The sequence below is a fragment of the Narcine bancroftii genome, chromosome 3 (genome assembly GCF_036971445.1).
Source record: "Narcine bancroftii isolate sNarBan1 chromosome 3, sNarBan1.hap1, whole genome shotgun sequence".
NCBI classification, from domain to species: domain Eukaryota; kingdom Metazoa; phylum Chordata; class Chondrichthyes; order Torpediniformes; family Narcinidae; genus Narcine; species Narcine bancroftii.
In genome coordinates this window covers 60,921,702-60,946,187 of record NC_091471.1, presented here as the reverse complement: position 1 = coordinate 60,946,187, position 24,486 = coordinate 60,921,702, and the positions used below count along the sequence as shown (strand labels likewise).

Sequence of the window (24,486 nt, the reverse complement as noted above, 5' to 3'; positions counted from 1 at the left end):
AATATCAAGTCTAGAAACATACGTAATAATTCATTAATATATTATTCCTTCAACACCTTTTAACTTGGTTTTGTTCGATAAATTCCAAACACTCTTGCTCTTAAACCATGTTTTTGCCCAAGGCTGTCCACAGGACTCCAAGGTACTTAAAGGCAGAGGCAGAGTTCCGGTAGTTTGCAGTTGCACTGCATCCAGGGTTGCACTAAGATTAGCTCACTGAGACCTCAATTCAGAATGGAAAGACAGAAGGCAATAATCAGAAAAATTGAAAAAGTATTAAGAATACAAAATCTGTTGGGAAGACAATGCCTTGCTGAATGCTTAGGGACGTTGGTTCTTGTGGTAAGTGATTCACTTCAAGATTTCATTTGTTACCATTGTCAAGCACTTTATTTACATAATTTCGAGAACACTGTTGCAAAAAAGTACTTGCTGCAACTTGTCATAAAGTTGAAATTACTTTGAAAGTTATAGAGCATTGCAGAGAGAATTTGAAATGTAGAAAAAAGGTGTTGGAATCTGTTTATTTCAAATCCCTTTGACACTTCTAATTTTAAAGCAATGATTGTTAATTCAGTTTAATTAATAAATTTAAATTAAAAGAGTTATTTTTGTTAAGATTTTAGCTTAAACAGGAGAGATCAATGAATTAAAGGAAAAAAATCTGTTATAGGAAATGCAATACTTATAAATCAAACAGAAAGAAAATTTGTGTTGAACTCTATGGGAAGGGACAAACTAGCTGGTAAAGGGAGGATAACTTGTGACTAGAATTTATCCGACTTTTGGTTCTTTTGTAACATTTCACTTTATCAATCAAGAAGGAAATCAGTCAAATAAAGTTATTGCATCATTGAAAATGTTTAGAAATTCCTTGCAGATATCAGTAGTTTGTATCCTCCATTAAGAACATGCACGAATACTTTGCTCTGATTGTATTCCACCTCATTCAATCCAATCTGAAACATATTTTGTAAAAATATGTTGGGCTTATTAGTCGTTGCCAGACACCTTCAGATTTTAAAAAGGTTTGTCTTGAATTTTTGCAGATAAATGAGGTGTTACAAATGGAAGATTTAGGAAATGCACAAGATAAACTAATGGTCTTTAGCAGTACAAAGAAACCAATTTCAGCACCTGACAGTAAATTTAACAAATTTTGCAGGTATTTGTATGAATATTTATATACAAATGTTTGGACAGTTGCATAAATAAGGAAACTCTTGATTTCTGAGGCTTGACTGCTTGTTCTATGTATAGAATGATAACATTTATTTTTTAAAAAGTTGATACTAACAAACGATATTGCTGAGTTCTTCCCCGATTTGAATAAAGATCTTTTTACAAACAGAGAAGATTAATTTTTCCATTAAATATTCTGCCTCTTTGTTACATCTACAGAGTGGTAATGTGGCACTGGTCTTCAGACAGTGAATTCATTTCCAGCATACCAATCCCACATCATATTGCAGTGCTAGTTAAAGAGCCATGAAACCACTTACACATAGTGATTGATTTCCTTGCAATAGCATGTCAGACTGGATGAAACAGGTTTCACAGTGATTCAGAACTAAATATAATCACTGGACGAAAGAAAGAAGTGTAACAATTCCACTGAACAAGGCAATATTAGAACTGTTGCCATCGGAGATCTGGGGGGGGGGGGGGAAACAGCGGAGTCCACACATTAAGAACACTGCCAGAGCAGCCCAAGGCACTGATGAAGGGTGACAAAGTGATGCATGTTCACAAGGTTGCCATTCATAAGATGGTCCAACACAGGAACAGGCCCTTTGGCCCATGTGTTTGTGCTGAACGTAATGTCTTGCAAATGATACATATCTTTCTATTCCCTGCATGTTCACGTGTCTGTCTAATCACAACTATTGTCATTGATTATGCCACCATCCCTGGAGCCTGTTCCAGGCACCTACCATTCTCCGTTTAAAAAAAATTGCCCCATACATCTCCTTTTAACATGTCCCCACATCCATTTCTCCTTAAACGTATGCCTTCCAGTATGTGACACTCTTACCCCAGGGAAAAAATTCTGTCTTCCTCAGGAATTCTCAACCTTTTTTTGGCTTTGGCCCCTTTAGGACTCTGTTCAAAGTTTATAGCCCCCCTTCCTTGAGAAGCAGTCATGTTTAGTTGGTTTCTTCCGTACTTCTCTCCAACTAACCACATAAAAACCAAATAAAAACATTTTATGATTTCAGTCTGTGGCCGCCTCTTAAATGTGCTGAGCTCCCCCCCCACCCCCCTAGGAAGAGGGATGGCATATGGCCCCCAATGATAGTTGGTTGCCTATCTTATCAGTCCCTCTCATCATTTTATAAACCTCTATCAAGTTGCCTCAGCCTACAATGCTCCAGAGTAAAACAACCTATGTTTGTCCAACCTCTAATCCAGGCAACATCCTGGTAAACCTCTTCTGTACTCTTTCCAAATCTTCACATTCTTTTTGTAAAAGGGTGACCAGAATTTTGCACAATATTCCGTGTGGTTTAATCAAACTTTTATTCATCTGCCACCTGACTTCCTCTTGTACTCTGTGCCCCAGCCAATGAAGTCAAGCATACTGTATGCCTTCTTTCTCACCCTATTTGCATCACTGTATTCAAGGAGCTATGGGCCAGAATCCCCAAATCCCTCTGCACATACATACTTTTAATAGTCCTACTATTAACTGTATATGTTTCCCTTACATTTGACATCCCAAGTGCAACACATCACACTTACAGTATCTGCTTTAAACTCCATCTGCCATTTCTCTGCCTATATCCATAACTATATCCTGTTGTCTTCTTTGAAAGCCTTCTATATAGTCGACAGCTCCATTAATCTTGATGTTATCCCACCCACCTACTTTAAATCCAAGTCATTTATGTATATCACAAATTGTGCAGAACACCACTGGTCACAGGCCTCCTGTCAGAATAACACCATTACCCTTTGCCTTCCAACTGTAGAATCACCTTGTATCCCATGCATCTATACCTTCTGGATCAAGCTGCCATGAAGGATCTTCTCAAGTCCCTTACTCCTGTCTACGTAGACCTGCACATTTTTTTTCTCAAATTCCTAGACTTTTTATTCCCAGCAGGGAGAGCTGATCAGCAGTAAATCCCATAGAAAATCTCAAGCGCACATGACACAATATCCTGGAGAGACAGCAGATGCTGGAAACTAAAGCCAAAGACCTGCTGAATTCTACCAGCAGATTATTTTTTGACACTATTCTGTCCATTCATGAATAGAAAATGATGGCAGGGTGCAGCGAAAGGTGGGAGTTGGGGAGAGATGAGATTAGGATTGATATTAATGGTTTTAACTGGAGGAGGAATCCATTGGTGAAGGGTAGAACAAAAGTGAGGTGAGGCCATTATGAGGCTGAAATTGACAGAGATGTCAGTTGCTGAGTTGTGTCAAAGCTGGCAATGTAATGTCATTTTCAATAGACCAGGGCTGTTAGTTTTGGATTGCTTCCTGAACCCCTGCATTTCTTGTCCTGAAGAAACTTATTAAGAAGGTAGTAAGCAGCTGTGTGAAGTGATCTGAAATTCACAGAGTCTGCTAAAACACACGAGTTCATGCATTCTGTAAAAGATGGACAATCTATGTAGGAATACCAAGTCTCAGACCAGATTTATTGTCAGAGTACATATATGACATCACATATAACCCTGAGATTCCTTTTCCTGTGGGCCAGGCAGAATTACTACTTATGGGTAGTGCAAAAGAACTGTATTCAATGTCCATATGCAAACAAATAAAACAATGTAGACAACTGACTGTGCAATACAGAGGGAAAAAAAATCAATAAAGTGCAAAAGTAAATGAGTCCCGGATGGAGTTTGTCGTTGAGGAGTTTGATGGTGGAGGGATAGCAGCTGTTTCTGAATCTGGTGGTGTGAGTCTTGTGGCACCTGTCCCTCTTTCTGTTCCAATTCCAGTGCTTCATTTGGCTGCAGATCAGACTAAAAAACAGAGGAACACAGAAATCCTGGTAGCACTGATCTGCAACTTATGCAGTTACAATATTGCCAAAGAAGCAAATGCATTGCCACAACAGTCTCATTAATACTGGAAGATCTGACGTCCTGGTCCTGCTGAAGATATGGCCAGTTGCACAGAAATAGCAGGAATTGGCTTAGTCATGTCGATGTCTGTCAAGACAGAGGCATATCCTTGGCCAATCTCATCTTCTTCACAAATTTCTAAACTCTCATTCCTCTTTCCCCATCTCCTCCAGAGTACCTTCTTCAAAGAACTTGGTCTCACAATTGGCTCTTTCCCATGTTTGATATTCTCCCTCCCAATCATTCACATCTTCTGTATTCTCCTTAAAACCTATCTCTACCTATAATATCTATCTGTAATATATCTACTATATTATAAAGCATTTGAGATTCAGTTGAACTCCAATGAAAGGATTATATATATATATTCAAGTTGTGAAAGGCATATATAAAAATCTGTCTGATTTATTTTTGTGTAGTGAAGCAATCCTATTGGTTGAAAAGTTTGAATCTCTTCCTTCTTGGAAAGGATTTAAAGAGTGGATTATAACCATTGCTTAAAAAAATCTTGAATCGAGTAACTGTGACCCCTCAGTTGTAAGAACAGGGATGCCTTGCTGGGCATGCTTGAGGTACTCCAGGAATTTGTTCCTGTGAATAATCAGTTAATCCATTATTGCATCTGGAAGGATGAATATATCATCATGAGCACCAGAATTTCTCTCACAGCTTCATTCAAAGCCCAACCAATCATCGGGTTTAATGGGAGACCAAATCGGTTAATGGGTGCTGTTAGAGTAAGAAATACAGCACATTATGCTCTTTGTCTATATAACACATGGCTAATGGCGAAGCTTAGGGGACAAATTCAGTGAGTCAGACTATCTTGAGAAAAGAAGACTGAGGCAAAATGATAACAAGCAGAAATATCGATAGAATTGCAAACATATACGAGAGGTGGGCTTTGGGGAAGCCAATAGAAATTGGATTCAAATGCTCATCTATAATACAGTTCAAATTAATGGATGGGAAACAGATGGCTTCAACATCAGGACTTGAGTCAGGCAGGGTTGACTATTCTCTCCTGCCACATTTGTGGGCTGCCTAGAGCTCTTCACTAAATCTGTCAGGAAGGTCGAGTACATGGGAGGGGTGATGATTCCAGGCAGTGGAGGCACCCAGGTCAAAGCTTCCCTGTACATGAATGATGTTGCTGTCTTCCTTTCAGATGAACGATTGGTCCGTAGACATCTACAGCCAGTTTGAATTGGCTAGACTTAACTGAAGAACCAGGTTTGACTACCTGAAGATGCTAGGGATCTGCTTTAGAGGGGTCAAAATGTAATACAAATTGGTCAAAGCAGATAGACCAATAGAAAATAGGACTGTGGGAGTGGTGCTCCCTCTCACAAACAGGAAATAACCTAGTCATCAGTTGTGACATACTCTCAGGACTGCTGTACTTGGCACAGGTGTAGCCCATCCCCATGGTTCCACCTTTGCAGTCACCAGCTGTCTTTCAGTTCATCTGGGCATCCACAATAGAACAGGTCTATCGCGTGGCCATGTACAAGTCACTTGAGGATGGGGAAGGACCTACACAACTTGGCCTTCAACCTGATGACCACCTTCATGTGTGGCTGCATCAGGCTGTGTGTGGAACCAAAGTACAAGAGCAATAACTGCCATATATGCTGAGCTTTTACCTGTTCCAGGTGTCGTGAATGATGGGCCTAGACCCACTGTTGCGAAAAGTCCTAGTCAGCTAGACAGTACCACATTACCTATCCTTAGCAGAAATGTTTTTTATACAAACACCTTTGATTACCCCCATAAGGCAGTGGTCAGCATAGGACATCCTGCAGACACTGAGGGACAAGGACTTGTGTATATCGTGTGGTGGTTCCCTGAGCAGACTGTCCAGATCATCTGGTGGAAAGCTTCATTGCCAGAACGCATTAACAAATACCAGGACTTGGCCTGGCTAGCAGTGAGAGGAGCCCTCCTGGTCAGATCCTTCTTGTACAACTGGAATATTACCCACAATGCACATTGCCCTTGAGATGACTGCAATGGGGTCAAGATGGTTGCCTACCTCTTTGCAGAGTGTAGATTTGCTCAGTGTGTTGAGAAGGATGTAAGGATCCTTATCGTGGTTCATCCCAGCGACAGCGTGACAGAAGACTCTAATTTATGGGCTGTTCCTGGAGGACATACACAGAGTCTGACATCTAGAGCTGCTGGAAGATCATCAACTTGGTGAAAGATGCTCTTTGGTCTGCCCAAAACATGTTGGTCTTCCACACAGTGAGCTGTCAGTGAGGGACTGATGCTGACTGGCACGCTCCAGGCTGCAGGAGTATGTGCTGAGCGACGCACTGAAGCTTGGTACAGCCAATGCGAGGGCTCTGAGGGGAAGGACCACAGTCCAGGGTTCCTCCCGCTGCCAGACGTTGAGGGGCTGAGAAAAGTGGGAAATCCCCTCAAACAACAGAAGGTGGAGTAAACCTCAAGGGCCTCATTTGCTATGTAGTATATTGGTTAACCCTACTTTGTATAGTATATGAATATGACACTAAGAATGTGATAACTTTGCACTGTTTATCCTTGTACTTATTTTCATTGTGAATAAAGTTTATTTATGGAAAGAAAAACATGTAGAAAGGGCCAGTTTTGATACAGACAGAAATAAAAAGTTACTTAAAGTTGGAGAATTTGGTATGCAGTCCCAAAGTCTGCAACGTGCCCAGATAGATGAAGAAATGGCATTTCCCAGGTTGCACTGCGTCTTGAACAGGAGGCTAGCAGGAACAAAGGTCAGAGTGAGTGAGATGGCTACATTGAAGTGGTAGGCAACAAAAAGCCCAGGATCAGTCCTGCAGACTGAATGTAAGTATCCACAAAGCAATTATACAATCTGCTTTTGGTTGATCTCTGTGTCTGTTTTTGGTTGTAACAAGTGGAATCTACCCTATAATCAGTGAAGTAGAGATTTCATTGGATTAAGTTTCATGCTTAAAAAGGATGAAGTTCATCTGGAAAGATTGTGGTGCATCACTCTTCAGCACATGGTATCTCCCAAACACCTGTTGCAAGGCAAGTCATCATCTGTAATAAGTGTCTTCTGAAATAACCTTGGCTACTAATATGACTCTTCACCCTGAACACATCACCAACCAGTTCAGGTTCTTTTTAAGAAGGAAAATTTATAGTACATTACCTATTTCCATCGTCGCTCTCGGTTACATCATGTAGGCCCAGTACAGTTGCTTGTTAGGTGGTGCCTTTGACGACAGTGGATTACAGCATTTATGTGAGAGACAGAATAATTTGCAGGGGTACAGGGAAATAAGAAGTTGAGAAAGGGACTAATGTGCTGACTCGTGTGGGAATCCACATGAACCCATGAGGCTAAATGGACTCATTAGGTTAAAGGCACTACATGGGGCCAAACTCTTCAATAGCTTCCTAAATGATGACTTAAATACCACTGCTTGATCTAACATAAATAGAAATACCTTTGTCTATATATCCTCATGGGTGCACATGAGATGATTGCATTCAGAAAAACATGCAAACACTTACTCAACAGTTCAAGCAGAACATCTAATCTTGGGTGCAAATGTGCTCAGCAGGGCTAATTGTGTTTTTACTTGAGCTTGATCACTCAGAGGCTGTCTAATTCTTCACTGAGAAATTTGATCCAGTGAAATCTTAACTGATGGGGAACAGGTGCAGCTGAAAACAAGGTTTTAGCTCAGTCTTTACTGTTGACATAGTGCATTCTGTTATGTCTTAGCAGTATTCAGACCAAAATAACAACAGTCCTGAGATGCAGATCCTCCCCTCTCACTGCAAGGAGGTCAAAAGAATGTAATGAAAGTAAAAAAAAAATCAACTATAAAAATTGAATGTATATCATGTTCATTTTTTCTCCTGACAGACATTTAGTTGCGGAGCAGTGGCACAAGTTATCCTCAGCAGGGGGACACATGGACAATTTATGACTGTTAACTTTGCTATTGGATTGGCATTGATGCTCGGTATACTCGTAGCTGGCCACGTGTCAGGTACATCTATGTATATTTACTCTCTCTCTTTTTATATTACTACATTAATGTATATAGTTTATGTATAGTATATATACTACTGTATATAAAAATTCTTCTTTGGCTTGGCTTCGCGGACGAAGATTTATGGAGGGGGTAAAAAGTCCACGTCAGCTGCAGGCTCGTTTGTGGCTGACAAGTCCGATGCGGGACAGGCAGCGGTTGCAGGGGAAAATTGGTTGGTTGGGGTTGGGTGTTGGGTTTTTCCTCCTTTGCCTTTTGTCAGTGAGGTGGGCTCTGCGGTCTTCTTCAAAGGAGGTTGCTGCCCGCCAAACTGTGAGGCGCCAAGATGCACGGTTTGAGGCGATATCAGCCCACTGGCGGTGGTCAATGTGGCAGGCACCAAGAGATTTCTTTAGGCAGTCCTTGTACCTTTTCTTTGGTGCACCTCTGTCACGGTGGCCAGTGGAGAGCTCGCCATATAACACGATCTTGGGAAGGCGATGGTCCTCCATTCTGGAGACGTGACCCATCCAGCGCAGCTGGATCTTCAGCAGCGTGGACTCGATGCTGTCGACCTCTGCCATCTCGAGTACTTCGACGTTAGGGATGTAAGCGCTCCAATGGATGTTGAGGATGGAGCGGAGACAACGCTGGTGGAAGCGTTCTAGGAGCCGTAGGTGGTGCCGGTAGAGGACCCATGATTCGGAGCCGAACAGGAGTGTGGGTATGACAACGGCTCTGTATACGCTTATCTTTGTGAGGTTTTTCAGTTGGTTGTTTTTCCAGACTCTTTTGTGTAGTCTTCCAAAGGCGCTATTTGCCTTGGCGAGTCTGTTGTCTATCTCATTGTCGATCCTTGCATCTGATGAAATGGTGCAGCCGAGATAGGTAAACTGGTTGACCGTTTTGTGTTTTGTGTGCCCGATGGAGATGTATATACATTAAAACACACTCAACTATATATAAGCAGTTTTTCCATATGGTTCCTATTTTTCTTTATGTCCTCTTAACCTTCCCTGCTCAAAAGAAAATTGTCGCAGCTCACCCAGTCTGTCCATGTTACTGAATGGTTTCCTTTGTTAAAATCTCAATGACCAAGAATGTCCTTGGAGGTTTTCCAATTCTGTTGTCATAATTTCACTGGATTTTCTGCTACACTTGGTGGAGTTTATCAACAATTGTGAGAACATTTGCAGCCTCTGTTTAATGGAGAATTAATACATGGTGTGAAATTCTCGATGAAGTGCCATATTTCAAAAATGTATTAAAATAAAAAGTAAGAACTCTGAAATCAGGCAAATAGTAAAACATAAATACTCATAGGATAGGGGAATCTAAAACTAGAGGGCCCAGATTAAGGTAGGGAAGGGAAAGATTAAAAAGGGAACATAGAATGATCTGCCAGAAGAATGGTAGAGATGGGGGAAATTGTCATGTTTAAAGGGCATTTAGGTTTATGCAAAGAGATTTGGCCTTAACAAAGGTAAACGGGATTACTTTAGGTTGACAGCTTTGGCCGAAGGGTCTATTTCTGTGCTGTAAATCTCCCTGACTATTTTGATTGTGTTCAGTAAAAATTTAGCACAGTCCAATTTTGACATACAAGCATTCATTTATTTCTTGTGGTGCTTTTGTTCCTTGTACAGGGGGACATCTGAATCCTGCTGTAACCTTTGCCATGTGCTTACTTGCCCGTGAGCCCTGGATAAAGTTTCTCCTTTACTTTTTGGCACAAACACTAGGTGCCTTCCTAGGAGCGGGTATTATTTTTGGTTTGTATTTTGGTAAGTCACTTATTTTCATAATACTTTCCATTATAAAATGTGTTTCATAAATAGAAGAGGAAAATTCAAGGTAAGGTGGAAACCAGACATTGACACAATGTTCCAGTTATGGCCGAACCAATGTTTTATAAGGTAAACCAAGACTGCCCTGCTTTTACATTCTCTGCTTTGTTTAATGAAGGCAATCAACCTATACACCTTGATCATCCTAATAATCTGTGCTGCCATTTCCAAGGATTTTTGGACCATTATGTCGTTGTTTCTCAGTACATATAGATACTTACCATTCATTGAAGACATTCAAGGGTTTATTTAATTTAGAGACATACAATAGTTACAGGGCTTTTTGGCCCACAATCTCGTTCTGCCTAAACACACCCATGTGACCAATTAGCCTTAGTACCCTCTACGTCTTTGGAATGTTGTTGGAAAGCGGAGTGCCCAGAGGAATCCAAAGGAGACATAGGGAGAACCTACAAACTCCTTACAGATGGTGGCTGATTTTAAACTGGGTCACTGATGCAGTAATAACATTACACTAACTGCTGCGCTAACCATGCTGCCCTTGGTTTTTTTTTTGTTGTAAAGATGAAGAATAGTGCTGAATGGGTATTTCCCTAATAATAATAATGTTTTTTGGTCCTAATTACTGATAACTATAATTTAAATGCACCTGGAGGAGCTAAAACAGATGGTGGCAGGTCAAAGACTCAATCTGTGAATCGAAGTAATTTTCATGAAACATGTACATCAGCTTTTTTCCATCCACTTCATAATAACATAAGGAACAGGAGCAAAAGCAACCCCTTGAGTCTGCTCTGCAAGATTGTGGCTGACCTAATATCAGAATCAGAACTTATTGTTATAAACAAGTCATGAAGTTCAGGGTTTTGTGCCAGCATCACAGTGTAAATATTCATATTATAACCATCTTACGGCATTTCTATCAAAACAGTAAAAATAATAGTGCACGGAAAGTAAGGCCGTGTCTATGGTTCAATAGTTATTCAGGAATCTGATGGCAGTGTGGAAGAAGCTGTCCTTGTGCTGTTGAGTGCTTGTCTTCAGGCTCCTGTACCTTTTCCTTGATGGTAGCGGAGTGAAGAGGGCATGGCCTGGGTGGTTGGGGTCTTTGAGGATAGAGGCTGCTTTTTTAAGACACCGCCTCATGTAGATGTCCTCAATGGATGAAGTCTGGTGCCTGTGATGTCACAGGCTGAGTTAAAAACCTTCTGGAGTTTATTCCTGTTTTGAGATTTGGCACCTCCATACCAGGCAATGATGCAACCAGCTAGAATGCTCTCCATGGTACACCTGTAGAAGTTTCCGAGAGTCTTCAGTGACATACTGAATCTCCTCAGACACCCCACAAAGTATAGTCGCTAGTGAGCCTTCTTTGTAATTGTATCAATGTGAAGGATCCAGGACAGATCCTCAGAGATGTTGACACCCAAGAATTTGAAGTTCTTGACTCTCTCCACCACTGAGCCCTCAATGAGGACTAGGTCGTGTTCCCCTGACTTCCTCCTGAAGTCCACCATCATCTCCTTGGTTTTGCTGACGTTGAGCGTAAGATTGTTCATTCAACGAGCTGATCTATCTCCCTCCTGTATGCTTCCTCATTGCCATTTGTGATTCTGCCAACAACTGTGGTGTCATTGGCAAACTTGTAGAATATTGGTCTAAGACAAATTTTCCTGATATTCTCAGATTAGATGTGATTTCAATGCCTATTAATCTCCACCTTGAACATACTGGAGTACTTCTGCAGGTACGGAGCATTTTTACCAATGCAGAGTGCAGGTTTTACATTAGGTTAGGGACCAACAGAGAGGGCACATGGATACTCAGACATAGTAGTAGACAACCTAAAGCAGTGAACCAAAGAGTGGAGGGGTGGGGGCGGGGTTTGTACCTGCAGGCAGGAAGATGCATTTTGTCAATTCCTTTACTTCCTGTTTTTCTCTCTTACTGCAGCTGGTGCTTTCTTCCTAGTTTTGTGACCTCCGTTAATTCCTCCTGCAGACTACCCTAGCATGATGCTAAGCATTCCATTTCAATTTGTAATCCCATAAAACATCCAATAAACAAGTATCAGATAATTCACTATTTTTAGTTGAAGCCTACAGAGCATTCTCTGAATAAATGTTGCCAGAGCATCAAATTGTTGACAATTGTCCTTAAGTATTTAAAATGTCCCCTTCAAACTTGGCCAAGTATTTTGGCTCTGGAGACCAACAGAAAACCTGATCATCAGCTTCTTTGTGATCCTCTACTCAGCTGTTTTCCGAGTGTGTTTCAACGTGGCATTGTACGGTGAATGCAGCCTAAATCATCACTCTTGGCTCAGCTCCTCAATTTGTTTAACCCAGGAGCTTTCTATCATTTGAAAGAACCTTTAGAAACTTGCTTCTCAATCTCCAGGTGAATGCTGAAAATCTTCCTGGCAATAATTCATGAGAATGCATGATTCAAATGTTTACGAAGGCTTGGATGAATGCAAACATCCCGATGTTTACTTGTATATTTTGATGTTCAGTTTCAATTTGCACTACGTTTTCTGCATTTATTTTCCAGTGATGGGCATTTTCCTAATTCTGCTAGGAACTGAATTTTGTTGAATTATCACATTATTATGTTGTTAAATCTTTTAAAAATGCTAGAAACCAAATTGATGAAATAAAGACTTCTCAAATATCCCATTCCAGATGCAATATGGAGCTTCAGCGGTCAAAACCAACTATTCGTTTCTGGTCCTAATGCCACAGCTGGTATTTTTGCTACATACCCATCTCCACATTTAAGCCTATCCAATGGGTTTGTTGACCAGGTGAGAAAGCAGAAGTTTATTAAATTACATTTTACCTTCTGTGTGATGTGAAATGTAGCCTTGAATCTTTGGTCTGATTGAAGATTTAGTGTAATTTTTGTTATTTCCTTTGGCTAATTGCTTTGTTTATTTTTTAAAATTAACTATTCACATGGAATGTCATATCTTAAACAATTCACAGCTAAAATGCATTGCACTAAACTTGAAGCACAAAATCAGGACTTGATTACAATATGTCACATGAAACAAAGGATAGGAAATACAGTAAATGCTGGTAGGGCAAACACCTGACTAAAACAGTGGGAGAGGAGGGGGGAGTTGGTGAGAGGGTAGAAAACACACCTGTATACACCTGTTACCTCTTACGTCTTAGCCTGTGCTCTTTCACCCTTCCCTTCCACCACCCCACCTTTTTATTCTGGCATCTGCCAAATCTTTGGTGCTCCAGATGAAGGGGTCAGGTCCGAATCATCGACTGCTTTTACTTCCTATAGATGCTTTTAGGTAAAGAGGTTTGTCCTTAGGATTGTCTGGAAAATTATACAGCTTTGATTAGTATTGGACCTCACTTCATACTAACAGACGTTAATGACCAGTTCCATTGATTAAATTTTGCCATAACTTGCTCTATGTATACATGCAAAATGAAGTAAATCTGACTGCTTGTTGGTACTACAACAAATGAAGTATACTTTTTCCAAATGCAGATGATTGGGACAGCTGCTCTCATTCTGTGTGTCCTTGCCATCGTGGACAAATGGAACTGCATAGTGCAAAAGGGACTGGAAGCATTCTGTATTGGCTTTACATTGCTTGTCATTGGTCTCTCAATGGGCTTCAATGCTGGCTATGCTATCAACCCTGCCAGAGACCTTGGACCTCGTTTGATGACAGCAATAGCTGGCTGGGGAGCTGAGGTCTTCACGTAAGTTGTTTTCTTACATTAAAGTAACTTGTTTTTTTATAATTATGTGAGACCCATGAGAAAAACAGAAGATATGGGAGCTAGGTAGGTTACAAAGCTTCTTAAGCCTGTGTGATGATAAATGACAGGCATAGATAAGGTAGTCATAATATTTTTCCCTAGTTGGGGGAGTTTAAAACTAGAGGGCATAGATATGAGGGGGGAAAGATTTAAAATGGATCTAAAGGACACCTTCTTCACACAAAAGGTGCTTGGTTTATGGAATGAGCTGGCAGAGGAAGTGACAGAAATGGGGACAATTGTAACATTCTGAAGGAGTCTAGGCAGATAAATGGATAGGAAAGGTTATACAGCTAGACACCGACTTGGGATGTCTGGGTCCGGGACTTGCGTCGTAAGTCAGGGTCTACCTGTACATGTAGCATTTTGCCTTGTCCCTGCTGGGAGCCTGATGACCATGCTCCTGCTGTGAGGCCAACATCCACCCTTCCTGCTGGAGCCTAATGCCCCTGCTCCTGCCGGGAGCATGACGATCTTCTAGGAGCATAAAGATTGTGCTCCTGGGAGCCCAACGATCCGACATCCCCACTCCTGCCAGGAGACCAACATCCCTGGTCCTGTTGGGAGGCTGACATCCCCACTGTTGCCGGGATCCCGAGGTGGCACCAGGTGACTAAGGACAGTGGCGTCACCTTGCCAACTACGTTGTGATTTGGAACACATGCAGATTGCCGTCACTATCAGTCTCTCTCTCTCTCTCTCTCTCTCTCTCTCTCTCTTCAATCTTTCTCTCCTTCCACAATGATGGCAATCTGCGCATGTGTTCCAAATCACCTTTTTTTAAAAAAACGGCATTGGTTCCGTCAAAGCACATTTCCTTGACATCACTATAGGAGGAGCACCAAAATTATGATGTTTGGGGAGGTGGTGGTGGGAAGCGATCTGTGTGCTCTGATTGGATGGAAGTGTTTCCTTCAGAGAAGGAAGAGCAACCATGTTGATACAGGTAGACCCTGATTTACCTTTATTCAAAATGGATTCTGATCATCGTAACTTTGAAATATCATAACTCGTTACATCATAAGTCGGGGTCTGTATATGGAGGGATATGGGCTAAATGCAGGGCATTCTGACTCAGCTCTATTTTCTTGCTTGATTTCCCACTGCTTTCAGTTGTCCCAGATCTACAAGTTTCCATTTTGAACAGACATAGCTTTCCAGCATTGGCAATTCTTGAGGAAAGGCTTTCTCCTGTCATCAGTTCTAAATGTCTGTCTCTTATCCTTACCCTCAGAAGACCCATAATGCAAATCTGTTTATCAAAAGAAAACACCCTCTCAGCATCTACTAGGTCATGTCACTGAACAATGGCAAGACTTCTTATTTTATGTTCCATTTCCCCTTACAATAAAGGAGAATATGACATTTATCTTCTTAATTGCTGGTTTTAGCTATGACTTGTGGAAGTTCATGCAAATCTTCTGAGCACCATTGAAGTGTTGATCCCTGTTCAAAAAAAAATCTATTCATAGTGTCATACAGCACGAAATAAGCCCTTTGGCACAACTAGACCATGCTGACTAGGCTGGCATTCTGGGTGAGTCCCATTTATCCACATTTGATCCCTATCCTTCCCAAATATTCCTATCCATGGATATCTCCAAATGTTTTTTGAATATCATAATTGTACCCACTTCTTTAACTTCTTCTGGCAGCTCATTCCAGATACAGGCTACCCTCTGAGTGAAAAAAATCCCCCTTCTTTCTCACCTCCAATCTATGCCTTCTCGCTCTTGGAATGAGCTGCCCTGGCAAAGCGACAGCGAGTATTCACTTGATCTATGCCCCTCATTATTTTATAAATCTCCATGACATGATTGGTCAGCCTCTTATTCCAGGGAATAAAGAGCCAGCCTATCCGATCTCCCCTATAATTCAAGCCCTGCAGCCCCAGCAACATCCTACTGAATTTCATCTGCAACCCTTCCACTTTATTGATATCCTTCCTATAGTTTAGCAACTCCTTTTCCATCCAAATTGTTATTATTAGATGAAAAACATCAGTGTATTTAGTATCAAATCCTCTGGCATGCCACAAGTCAAAGGCATCTGATCAGAAAAACAACTCTCAATTTCTAGCCCCTGACATCTTCCAAAAGGCCAGTTTTGAATCCAATTGGCCAGTTTTCCTTGGATTCCATTATGCAGGATCTTATCAAAGGCCTTTTGATGAGCACAGACTACAAAGACTTTAAACTCCTGATGATGTCACAACTATGCATTGCCATGCTACTGAGACTGGACATCCAAGCCACCTTAAAAGTGTGATGATGGAGTACGATGGGCCCCACCTCTTCCCCCCCTACTGTAACCAGCAGCTTTTAAATTGCCCAGTGCTTTCCACCAGCAAGAACCCTCTGGCCCCTACCCCCACCGTTTCCAGCCAGCAACCTGAATATTGTCCGTGGCGCCCATCCTGCAGACTCTCAACTCTCAAGATCACCCCTCCACCACTGTTCGCTAACCTCACACCCAATTGCAAACCCATGGTCACCAAAAGTAGACAGTAGACAGTAGCTGGGGACAGGGCCTTTATAAGGTTAAACGTGCAGCGACTACTCAATGAGGGGATAATTGAAGCTAGCACCAGCTCTTGGAGAGCCCAAGTGGTGGTGGTGAGGAATGGGGAGAAAAACAGGATGGTCATTGACTACAGACAGACCATTAGCAGACACATGGAGCTGGATCGTATCCTCTTCCCTGCATATCCGATATAGTAAACCAAATCGCTTAATATCGGGTTTTCTCCACCATCAACCTTATGTCAGCTTACCACCGGCTCCCCATCCTCCTGGATGACCGCCAATACACTGGTTTTGAGGTGGATGACCGCCTCTACCATTTCCTGAGAGTTCCCTTTGGTGTCACCAATGGTGTTTCAGTCTGCCAGTGGGAGATAGACTGAATGGTAGACCAGTATGAGCTGCAGGCCACATTTCCATATCTGGACAATGTCACTATTGTGGCCACAACCTGCAGGACCATGATGCCAACCTTTTTATCTGGACAACGTCACTATTTGTGGCCACAACCAGGGAAGTGGTTGAGGCTGCCACATTAAACATATTTAAAATTCGGTTAGATAAATTTTTGCATGATAGAGGAATTAGGGGATATGGGGAGAAGGCAGGTATATGGAGTTAGGTCATAAATTAGATCAGCCATGATCATATTGAATGGCGGAGCAGGCTCGATGGGGCATTTTTGGCCTACTCCTGTTCCTACTTCCTATGTTCCTATGACCATGATGCCAACCTCTTTATCTGGACAACGTCACTATTTGTGACCACAACCTGCAGGACCATGATGCCAACCTCTTTATCTGGACAACGTCACTATTTGTGACCACAACCTGCAGGACCATGATGCCAACCTCTTTATCTAGACAATGTCACTATTTGTGGCCACAACCTGCAGGACCATGATGCCAACCTCTTTATCTGGACAACGTCACTATTTGTGACCACAACCTGCAGGACCATGATGCCAAGAATTCCTCCAGCCCACCAAGCTCCTTAACCTCTCATATAATAAGGCTAAATGTATATCTCGCACAACCTGCCTTGTGGAGAACGGAGTCATTGCCTGATCACATGTGCCCACTTTTGGAATTCCCCCTCCCCACAGCCTCAAGGCCCTGAAAAGGTTTTTGGGCTTTTTTTCCTCTTCTTTCTTTGGCTTGGCTTCGCGGACGAAGATTTATGGAGGGGGTAAAAGTCCACGTCAGCTGCAGGCTCGTTTGTGGCTGACAAGTCCGATGCGGGACAGGCAGACACGGTTGCAGCGGCTGCAGGGGAAAATTGGTTGGTTGGGGTTGGGTGTTGGGTTTTTCCTCCTTTGCCTTTTGTCAGTGAGGTGGGCTCTGTGGTCTTCTTCAAAGGAGGTTGCTGCCCGCCAAACTGTGAGGCGCCAAGATGCACGGTTTGAGGCGATATCAGCCCACTGGCAGTGGTCAATGTGGCAGGCACCAAGAGATTTCTTTAGGCAGTCCTTGTACCTTTTCTTTGGTGCACCTCTGTCACGGTGGCCAGTGGAGAGCTCGCCATATAACACGATCTTGGGAAGGTGATGGTCCTTTTTTTCCTACTATGCCCAGTAGGCCCCCAATTATGCAGACAAGGCTCAGACCCTCATTAAATCTACCTTCTTTCCCTGGCACCAGAGGCCACTGCAGCTTTCAGCCACATTAAAGAAGACATTGCCAAGGCTACGATGCACACCATGGATGAATCCATCGAGTTCCATGTGAAGACCAATGCATCTGACTTTGCCCTGGCAGCCACACTTAATCAGGCAGGCAGACCCGTCACTTTCTTTTCATGCACCCTCTAGGACCTGAAATTCGACACTCCTCTGTCGAGAAGGAGGCCCAAGCTATTGTCAAGGCAGTATGGTATTGGAGACACTACCTAGCCGGCAAATGATTTCCCTTACTGACTGACCAACTGGCGGTGACTCTCATGTTCAACAACCAGCATTGGGGTAAAATCAAAAACAAAAAGATATTGAGGTGGAGAATTGAACTTTTCACCTACAAATACGATATCTTGTAGCGGGAAACTCAATGAGCCCCCAGATGCTTTATCCCGCGGTATGTGTACCAGCGCACAAATAGACCGATTGCAAGCCATCCACTATGATCTCTGTCACTCTGGAGTCACCAGATTCTTCCATTTTATTAAAGTCCACAATATGCCTTACTCCATTGAGGAGATCAGGACTATGACAAGGAACTGGCAAGTCTGCATGATGTGCAACTGCACTTCGTTCAACCAGACAGTGAGCAACTGATAAAAGCCACCTGCCCCTTTGAATGCCTGAGCATTGATTTCAAAGGACACCCCCCTCCTCTGACCATATTTTATACTTATCAACGAGTATTCACATTTTCCGATCGCCGTCCCCTGCCCAGACATGGCAGTTGCCACAGTCATCAAAGCACTGCGCAGCCTCTTCACTCTGTTTGGGTTCCCCTGCTATATCCATAGCAACTGGGGGCCCTCTTTTATGAGTGATGAGCTGCGCCAGTACCTGCTGGCCAGAGATATTACCACGAGCAGAACCACAAACTACAACCCTGAAGGAACAGGTAGGTAGAAAGGGAGAATACCATCCTCCTAGCCCTGCAGTCTAAAGGCCTTCCAGTGTCCCACTGTCAAGATGTCCTCGTTGAGGCACTCCACTCGATCAGCTCACTCCTGTGTACTGCCACCAATGCGACTCCACATGAAAGAATGTTTTCCTTCCCCAGGAAGTCTACAACAAAGACCATGCTGCTGGTCTGGCTGACATCCCCAGAGCCAGTCCTACTCTGGAAGCATGCAAGGAGTCATAAGTCCAATCCACTGGTTGAACGGGTCGACCTCCTCCATGCCAACCCCCAATATGCCTATGTGGCATACCCTGATGGGCACAAGGACACAATTGGTTAGGGTCCTGGCACTCTCAGGGGTTCCGGAGACCATGACTGACCATGTCACACCCCCTTCTCCTATCTTCACCCATGATGCACCAGAGCCATGGCAGGTTACCCCAGCCCCAATAGATGGCATGCCAGACTCGTTGCCACACATCCATCAAACCAATGCTGACGACTGCATTCAAGTGCCGCAGACTCTCCAGGACCCCATTGCAGTGACTAAGCCGCAGTCACACCTTGATTACCCATGATGGTCACACCTTGGTTACTTTTTCAAATAATTTAATCAGATTCGTGAGAGATGATCTCCCTTGCACAAAGCCATGTTATACTCCGATAACTCATACTCACTGAGGGATATGCTTGATTTGGATCGCTTAAATTTGATGTATAGTTCCTCCTTTTTCCTGACCAGAGCTTCAATATACCTCATTACCTGAACCCTTTTAAAAGCCTCCCACTTTCTTGTCATCCCTTTATCTCCAAACATTCTCGCCTGCTCAACATTTGTCTTACAAAAGTGTACATTTACCCACATTAAACTCTCTTTATGATTTCTTGCCTACTCACTTAACCACTTCATTACTCTCATTAACCTCTCTCTTCTCCTCACATCTTTGTTTACTTTTATCTAACTTCATATCATATTAATTTAGAATGTAAATTGTTGAGGCCCTAGCAGTGATTATTCTATTGGTTTCAATGTGTCAGCCTGTTCCCTCTCTAAATATGGAGAACCCTGCATTGAGTCCACAAGACTTCAAAAATAGCTGCAGAATGTACCATCTACAAAATGCATTACTTGTCTTGGCTTTTCTGACTGAACCCGTAATCTCTACTTCCAAGGATGATAGTTCTAGGTGCAGAGAAACATCATAATTTACAGATTCCCTCCAACTTGTTGATTAGTTTGACTTGGATTAATTTTGAATTTGGATTATTTTCCTTCACTGTCACTGAGTATAAATCCTGGACTTCCCTCGCCAAAAGTATGAGGAGAGTACCTCCACCTGAAGGAACAGCAAGGGGCGGAAAACGTTAGTGGGGGTGGTATATAGGCCTCCAAATAGTAGTGTAGAGGTGAGGGAAGGCATTAAAAGAGAAATTAGAAAAGCGTGCAATAAGGGAACAGCTGTCATCATGGGAGACTTTAATTTGCATATAGATTGGACTAGTCAAATTGGTAAAAATACAGAGGAGGAGGAATTCCTTGAATGTTTACGGGACGGTTATCTAGACCAATATGTCGAGGAACCAACTCGGGAGCAGGCCATTTTAGATTGGGTATTATGCAATGATAAGGGGCTAATCAGCAATCTTGTTGTGCGAGGCCCTTTGGGTAGGAGCGATCACAGTATGATTGAATTCTCACTCGACATGGAGAGTGATGAAATTAAAACCGAGACTAAGGTCCTGAATTTAAATAAAGGGAATTATGATGGTATGAGACGGGAGTTGAGTAAGATTGATTGGGTGGTGTTTATGGGGGAGTTGACTGTGGATAGATAATGGAAAGCATTCACAGATCTAATGGGGAAATTGCAAAAATTGTTTATACCGGTTTGGCATAAAAATAAACCAAAAAAGGTGACTCAACCGTGGATAACAAGAGAAATTAGAGACAGCATTGGGTCCAAAGAGAGAGCATATCAATTGGCCAAAAAAAGTACCGCAACCGAAGACTGGGAGCAGTTCAAGATGCATCAAAGGAGGACAAAGGGATTAATCAAGAGAGCAAAAATAAATTACAAAAGTAAGCTTGCGGCAAATATAAAAACCGACTGCAAAAGCTTTTATAAATATGTCAAGAGGAAAAGATTGGTGAAATCCAGAGTAGGTCCTTTGCAGTCGGAATCAGGGGAATATATAATGGGGAATAAGGAAATGGCAGACCAATTAAATTCTTACTTTAGTTCTGTTTTTACAAGAGAGGATACAAATAACCTCCCAAGGATGTTGGGGAACATAGAGACTAATGCAAGGGAGGAACTGAAAGAAATCAGTATCTCTAAGGACATGGTCTTGGGGAAATTGATGGGATTGAAGGCAGATAAATCCCAAGGGCCTGATAATCTACATCCTAGGGTACTCAAGGAAGTGGCCATTCAGATAGCAGATGCTTTAAGAATTATTTTCAAGAACTCGATAGACTCAGGATCAGTACCCATGGATTGGAGGGTAGCTAATGTTACCCCACTATTTAAAAAGGGGGGTAGAGAAAAAACGGGGAATTATCAGCCGGTGAGCCTTACATCAGTAGTGGCCAAAATGATGGAATCCATTATTAAGGATGTAATAGCGGAGCATATGACTAGCAGAGAAGGGATCGGATGGAGTCAACATGGATTTACAAAAGGTAAATCGTGCTTGACAAATCTATTGGAATTCTTTGAGATGGTGACAGGTAAAATAGATGGGGGAGAGCCAGTGGATGTGGTGTACCTGGACTTCCAAAAGGCCTTCGATAAGGTCCCGCATAAACGACTGGCTTCCAAAATCAAGGCTCATGGGATTGGGGGCAAAGTATTGATGTGGATTAAGAACTGGCTGGCAGGTAGAAGACAGAGATTTGGGATAAATGGCTCATTTTCTGAGTGGCAGGCGGTGACCAGTGGGGTGCCACAGGGATCTGTACTGGGACCCCAGCTGTTCACAATTTACATTAATGATCTGGATGAGGGGATTGGATGTAATATCTCCAAATTTGCAGATGACACTAAGCTAGGAGGGGTTGTGTGCATGGAAGAGGGGGTCAGGAAGCTCCAGTGTGATTTGGATAAATTGAGGGACTGGGCAGATACATGGCAAATGCACTACAATGTGGATAAATGTGAGGTTATCCACTTTGGTAATACAATCTATTGCCATTTGAATGGCAATAGATTAAGAGATGGGGAAGTGCAGAGAGACCTAGGGGTACTTGTACACCAGTCTCTGAAGGTGAGCATGCAGGTACAGCAGGCGGATAAAAAGGCAAATGGTATGTTGGCCTTCATATCAAGAGGGTTTGAGTGTAGGAACAAGGATACCTTACTGCAGCTGTACAGGGCCTTGGTGAGACCCCACCTGTATTGTGTGCAGTTTTGGTCACCTTATCTAAGGAAGGATGTTCTTGCAGTGGAGGGAGTGCAGAGGCGATTCACCAGGCTGATACCTGGAATGGCAGGAATGACTTAGGAGGAGGGATTGCGCAAATTGGGATTGTACTCGCTGGAGTTTAGAAGATTGAGAGGGGATCTCATAGAGACATATAAAATTCTGGCAGGACTGGACAGAATGGATGCAGATGGGATGTTTCCAATGATGGGAAAATCCAGAACCTGGGGCCATGGTTTGAGGATAATAGGCAAACCATTTAGGACCGAGATGAGGAGGAATTTCTGTACCCAGAGGGTGGTGAATCTGTGGAATTCATTGCCACAGAGGGCAGTAGAGGCAGGTTCATTAAATATATTTAAGAGGGAATTAGATCTATTTCTTCAGTATAAGGGTATTAAAGGTTACGGAGAGAAGGCGGGGACGGGGTACTGAAGATCAGCCATGATCTCGTTGAATGGTGGAGCAGGCTCGAAGGGTCGAATGACCTACTCCTGCTCCTATCTTCTATGTTTCTATGTTTCTATGTTTGAAGGACTGCAGCAGTTCAAGAAGATGGTTCACCATGACCTTCTCAAGGCCAAGCAGACACGGGCAATAAATTGCTCAGTGGTGCTGTGATTCTGATAATTGAACAGCAAAAAACAGGATATATTTAATCAGACTGGCTAGTGGCTCCACAAAATAGCTGAGAGTTGTGACATTTATGTAATTAATTATAGTGACCATTGTGTCCTTTGCAGAGAATTAGTGTCCAATTACAAAGAGTGTTACCTTGCAGGCAGCTCAAGACAAAAGAAACCTCTCTTTTTCTATCATGGAGAATGATCAGTGGTTGGTCTTGGATAACAAAAATGTTGTGCTCATTAGGAGCGATATAGTGGCAAAAGTAGGAAATAGCTATTAAAATCACTCAATCAATGACATTCACATTTGTCATCCTCTTAGATAAATCAACCATATTTGGATAATTGCAGGGTAGAACGCAACTTGTTGTTGTTACAAGCCCAGAGGACCCCAAAATCCAGCAGCAATAGATATTCACCAAGACAGATGGTTATTTAAACAAAAATTGCTTTTAATTATCTTTCAACATGAAAACAAAATCACACTTTAACATCACTATTAATTTAACTAACCTAACTTAACCCCCTTCTAATTCTAAGCGCATGTGTATGTAATGTGTGTGTAAGCTCAGAAAAGTTCTTTGGTTCACAGTCCAGCCTCACTTCTCATTCCTCCAAGTTCACTGGTTGCAGGCAATTCTTATACTGTACACAGAATTTAACATTATAAATGTTCACCAGGCTTTGGTGCTTGAAAGGTAAATGGTTACCACTCAGGAAGATTCTTGTCGGTGTTCAGAGAGAGATTTGTTGTTCACTGGACACCCACAACTGATTCCTTTTTAATCAGCCACTTCAGTGTCTTGCCGAAGAAACTTGCCCCCTCAGAGTTCTCCAGATGATAGCCTCTTTCTTTCAGGTCACCACAGAATGCCATTTTGTTTCTCTTATTCCAAGTGAAACATTAGACAGCCAGTCCTCTCCTCTTGCATGAATCACAAGGGCTTTGACCAGGCTGAACTAAGCACTTACAACCCGTCTTCCAAATGAGGTTTTCCACAAGCTTGCCAGCTTGTCCTGTTCCAGTTGCTGCTGCTGACTGTAACACTGTAGAACTGATCTCTGTCTCTCTCTCTCACACAGAGAGAAAGCCTATTTTACTTTCTCTGCTTGCAAAACCACACGACCCTCCTTGAACAGCAAGTTCCACTCCAGACAGAATGTGGCTCCGACAAGCTCTTTCATCTGTTGCCTATTTGTACACAACAATCCATTAGTGAAATTTCTTGGGCATTCTCCAAAGCTTTGTGAATACTGTTGGCCCCAACGTGTCTAGCATTAGCAGAGCTCCAGTATTTCACATTAAAAAATCTTTTCCCAATTTATCTCCCAAAAACATATCTATATTCTGTCACACTGTAAGCAAAAGGATTTCTGCTGTAATCAGTCGAATGGTTTAAGTAATATCAGTAAATTTTAATTTGATTCTGTTTGATTTGGTGCATTAGGTGTAATTTCTCTTCTCAATGTTAATGTCTCTTCATCTTTCTTTTTTTGCAGAGCTGGAAACTACTGGTTTTGGATCCCTATTTTTGCCCCTTTCCTTGGTTCTATTGTTGGTGTTCTTGTATATCAACTAATGGTTGGCATACACCTTGAGCCCCAAGAACAGGGTTCACCTATTGGAGAGGAAAGTGTAAAACTGGCAAACGTAAAATTAAGAGAAAATTGA

The 24,486-nt window shown here is 42.4% G+C and overlaps 1 protein-coding gene across 1 annotated transcript; it reads left to right on the top strand.

Annotated features, from left to right (window-relative positions):
* Window positions 1-234: 234 nt before the first annotated feature.
* On the top strand, window positions 235-24,486 carry LOC138756121 (aquaporin-3-like). Its single transcript, XM_069922766.1, has 6 exons — window positions 235-342; window positions 7,966-8,092; window positions 9,721-9,858; window positions 12,567-12,688; window positions 13,396-13,613; window positions 24,315-24,486. Exons 1-6 carry the CDS (start codon window positions 235-237, stop codon window positions 24,484-24,486), a joined length of 885 nt encoding a protein of 294 aa, XP_069778867.1.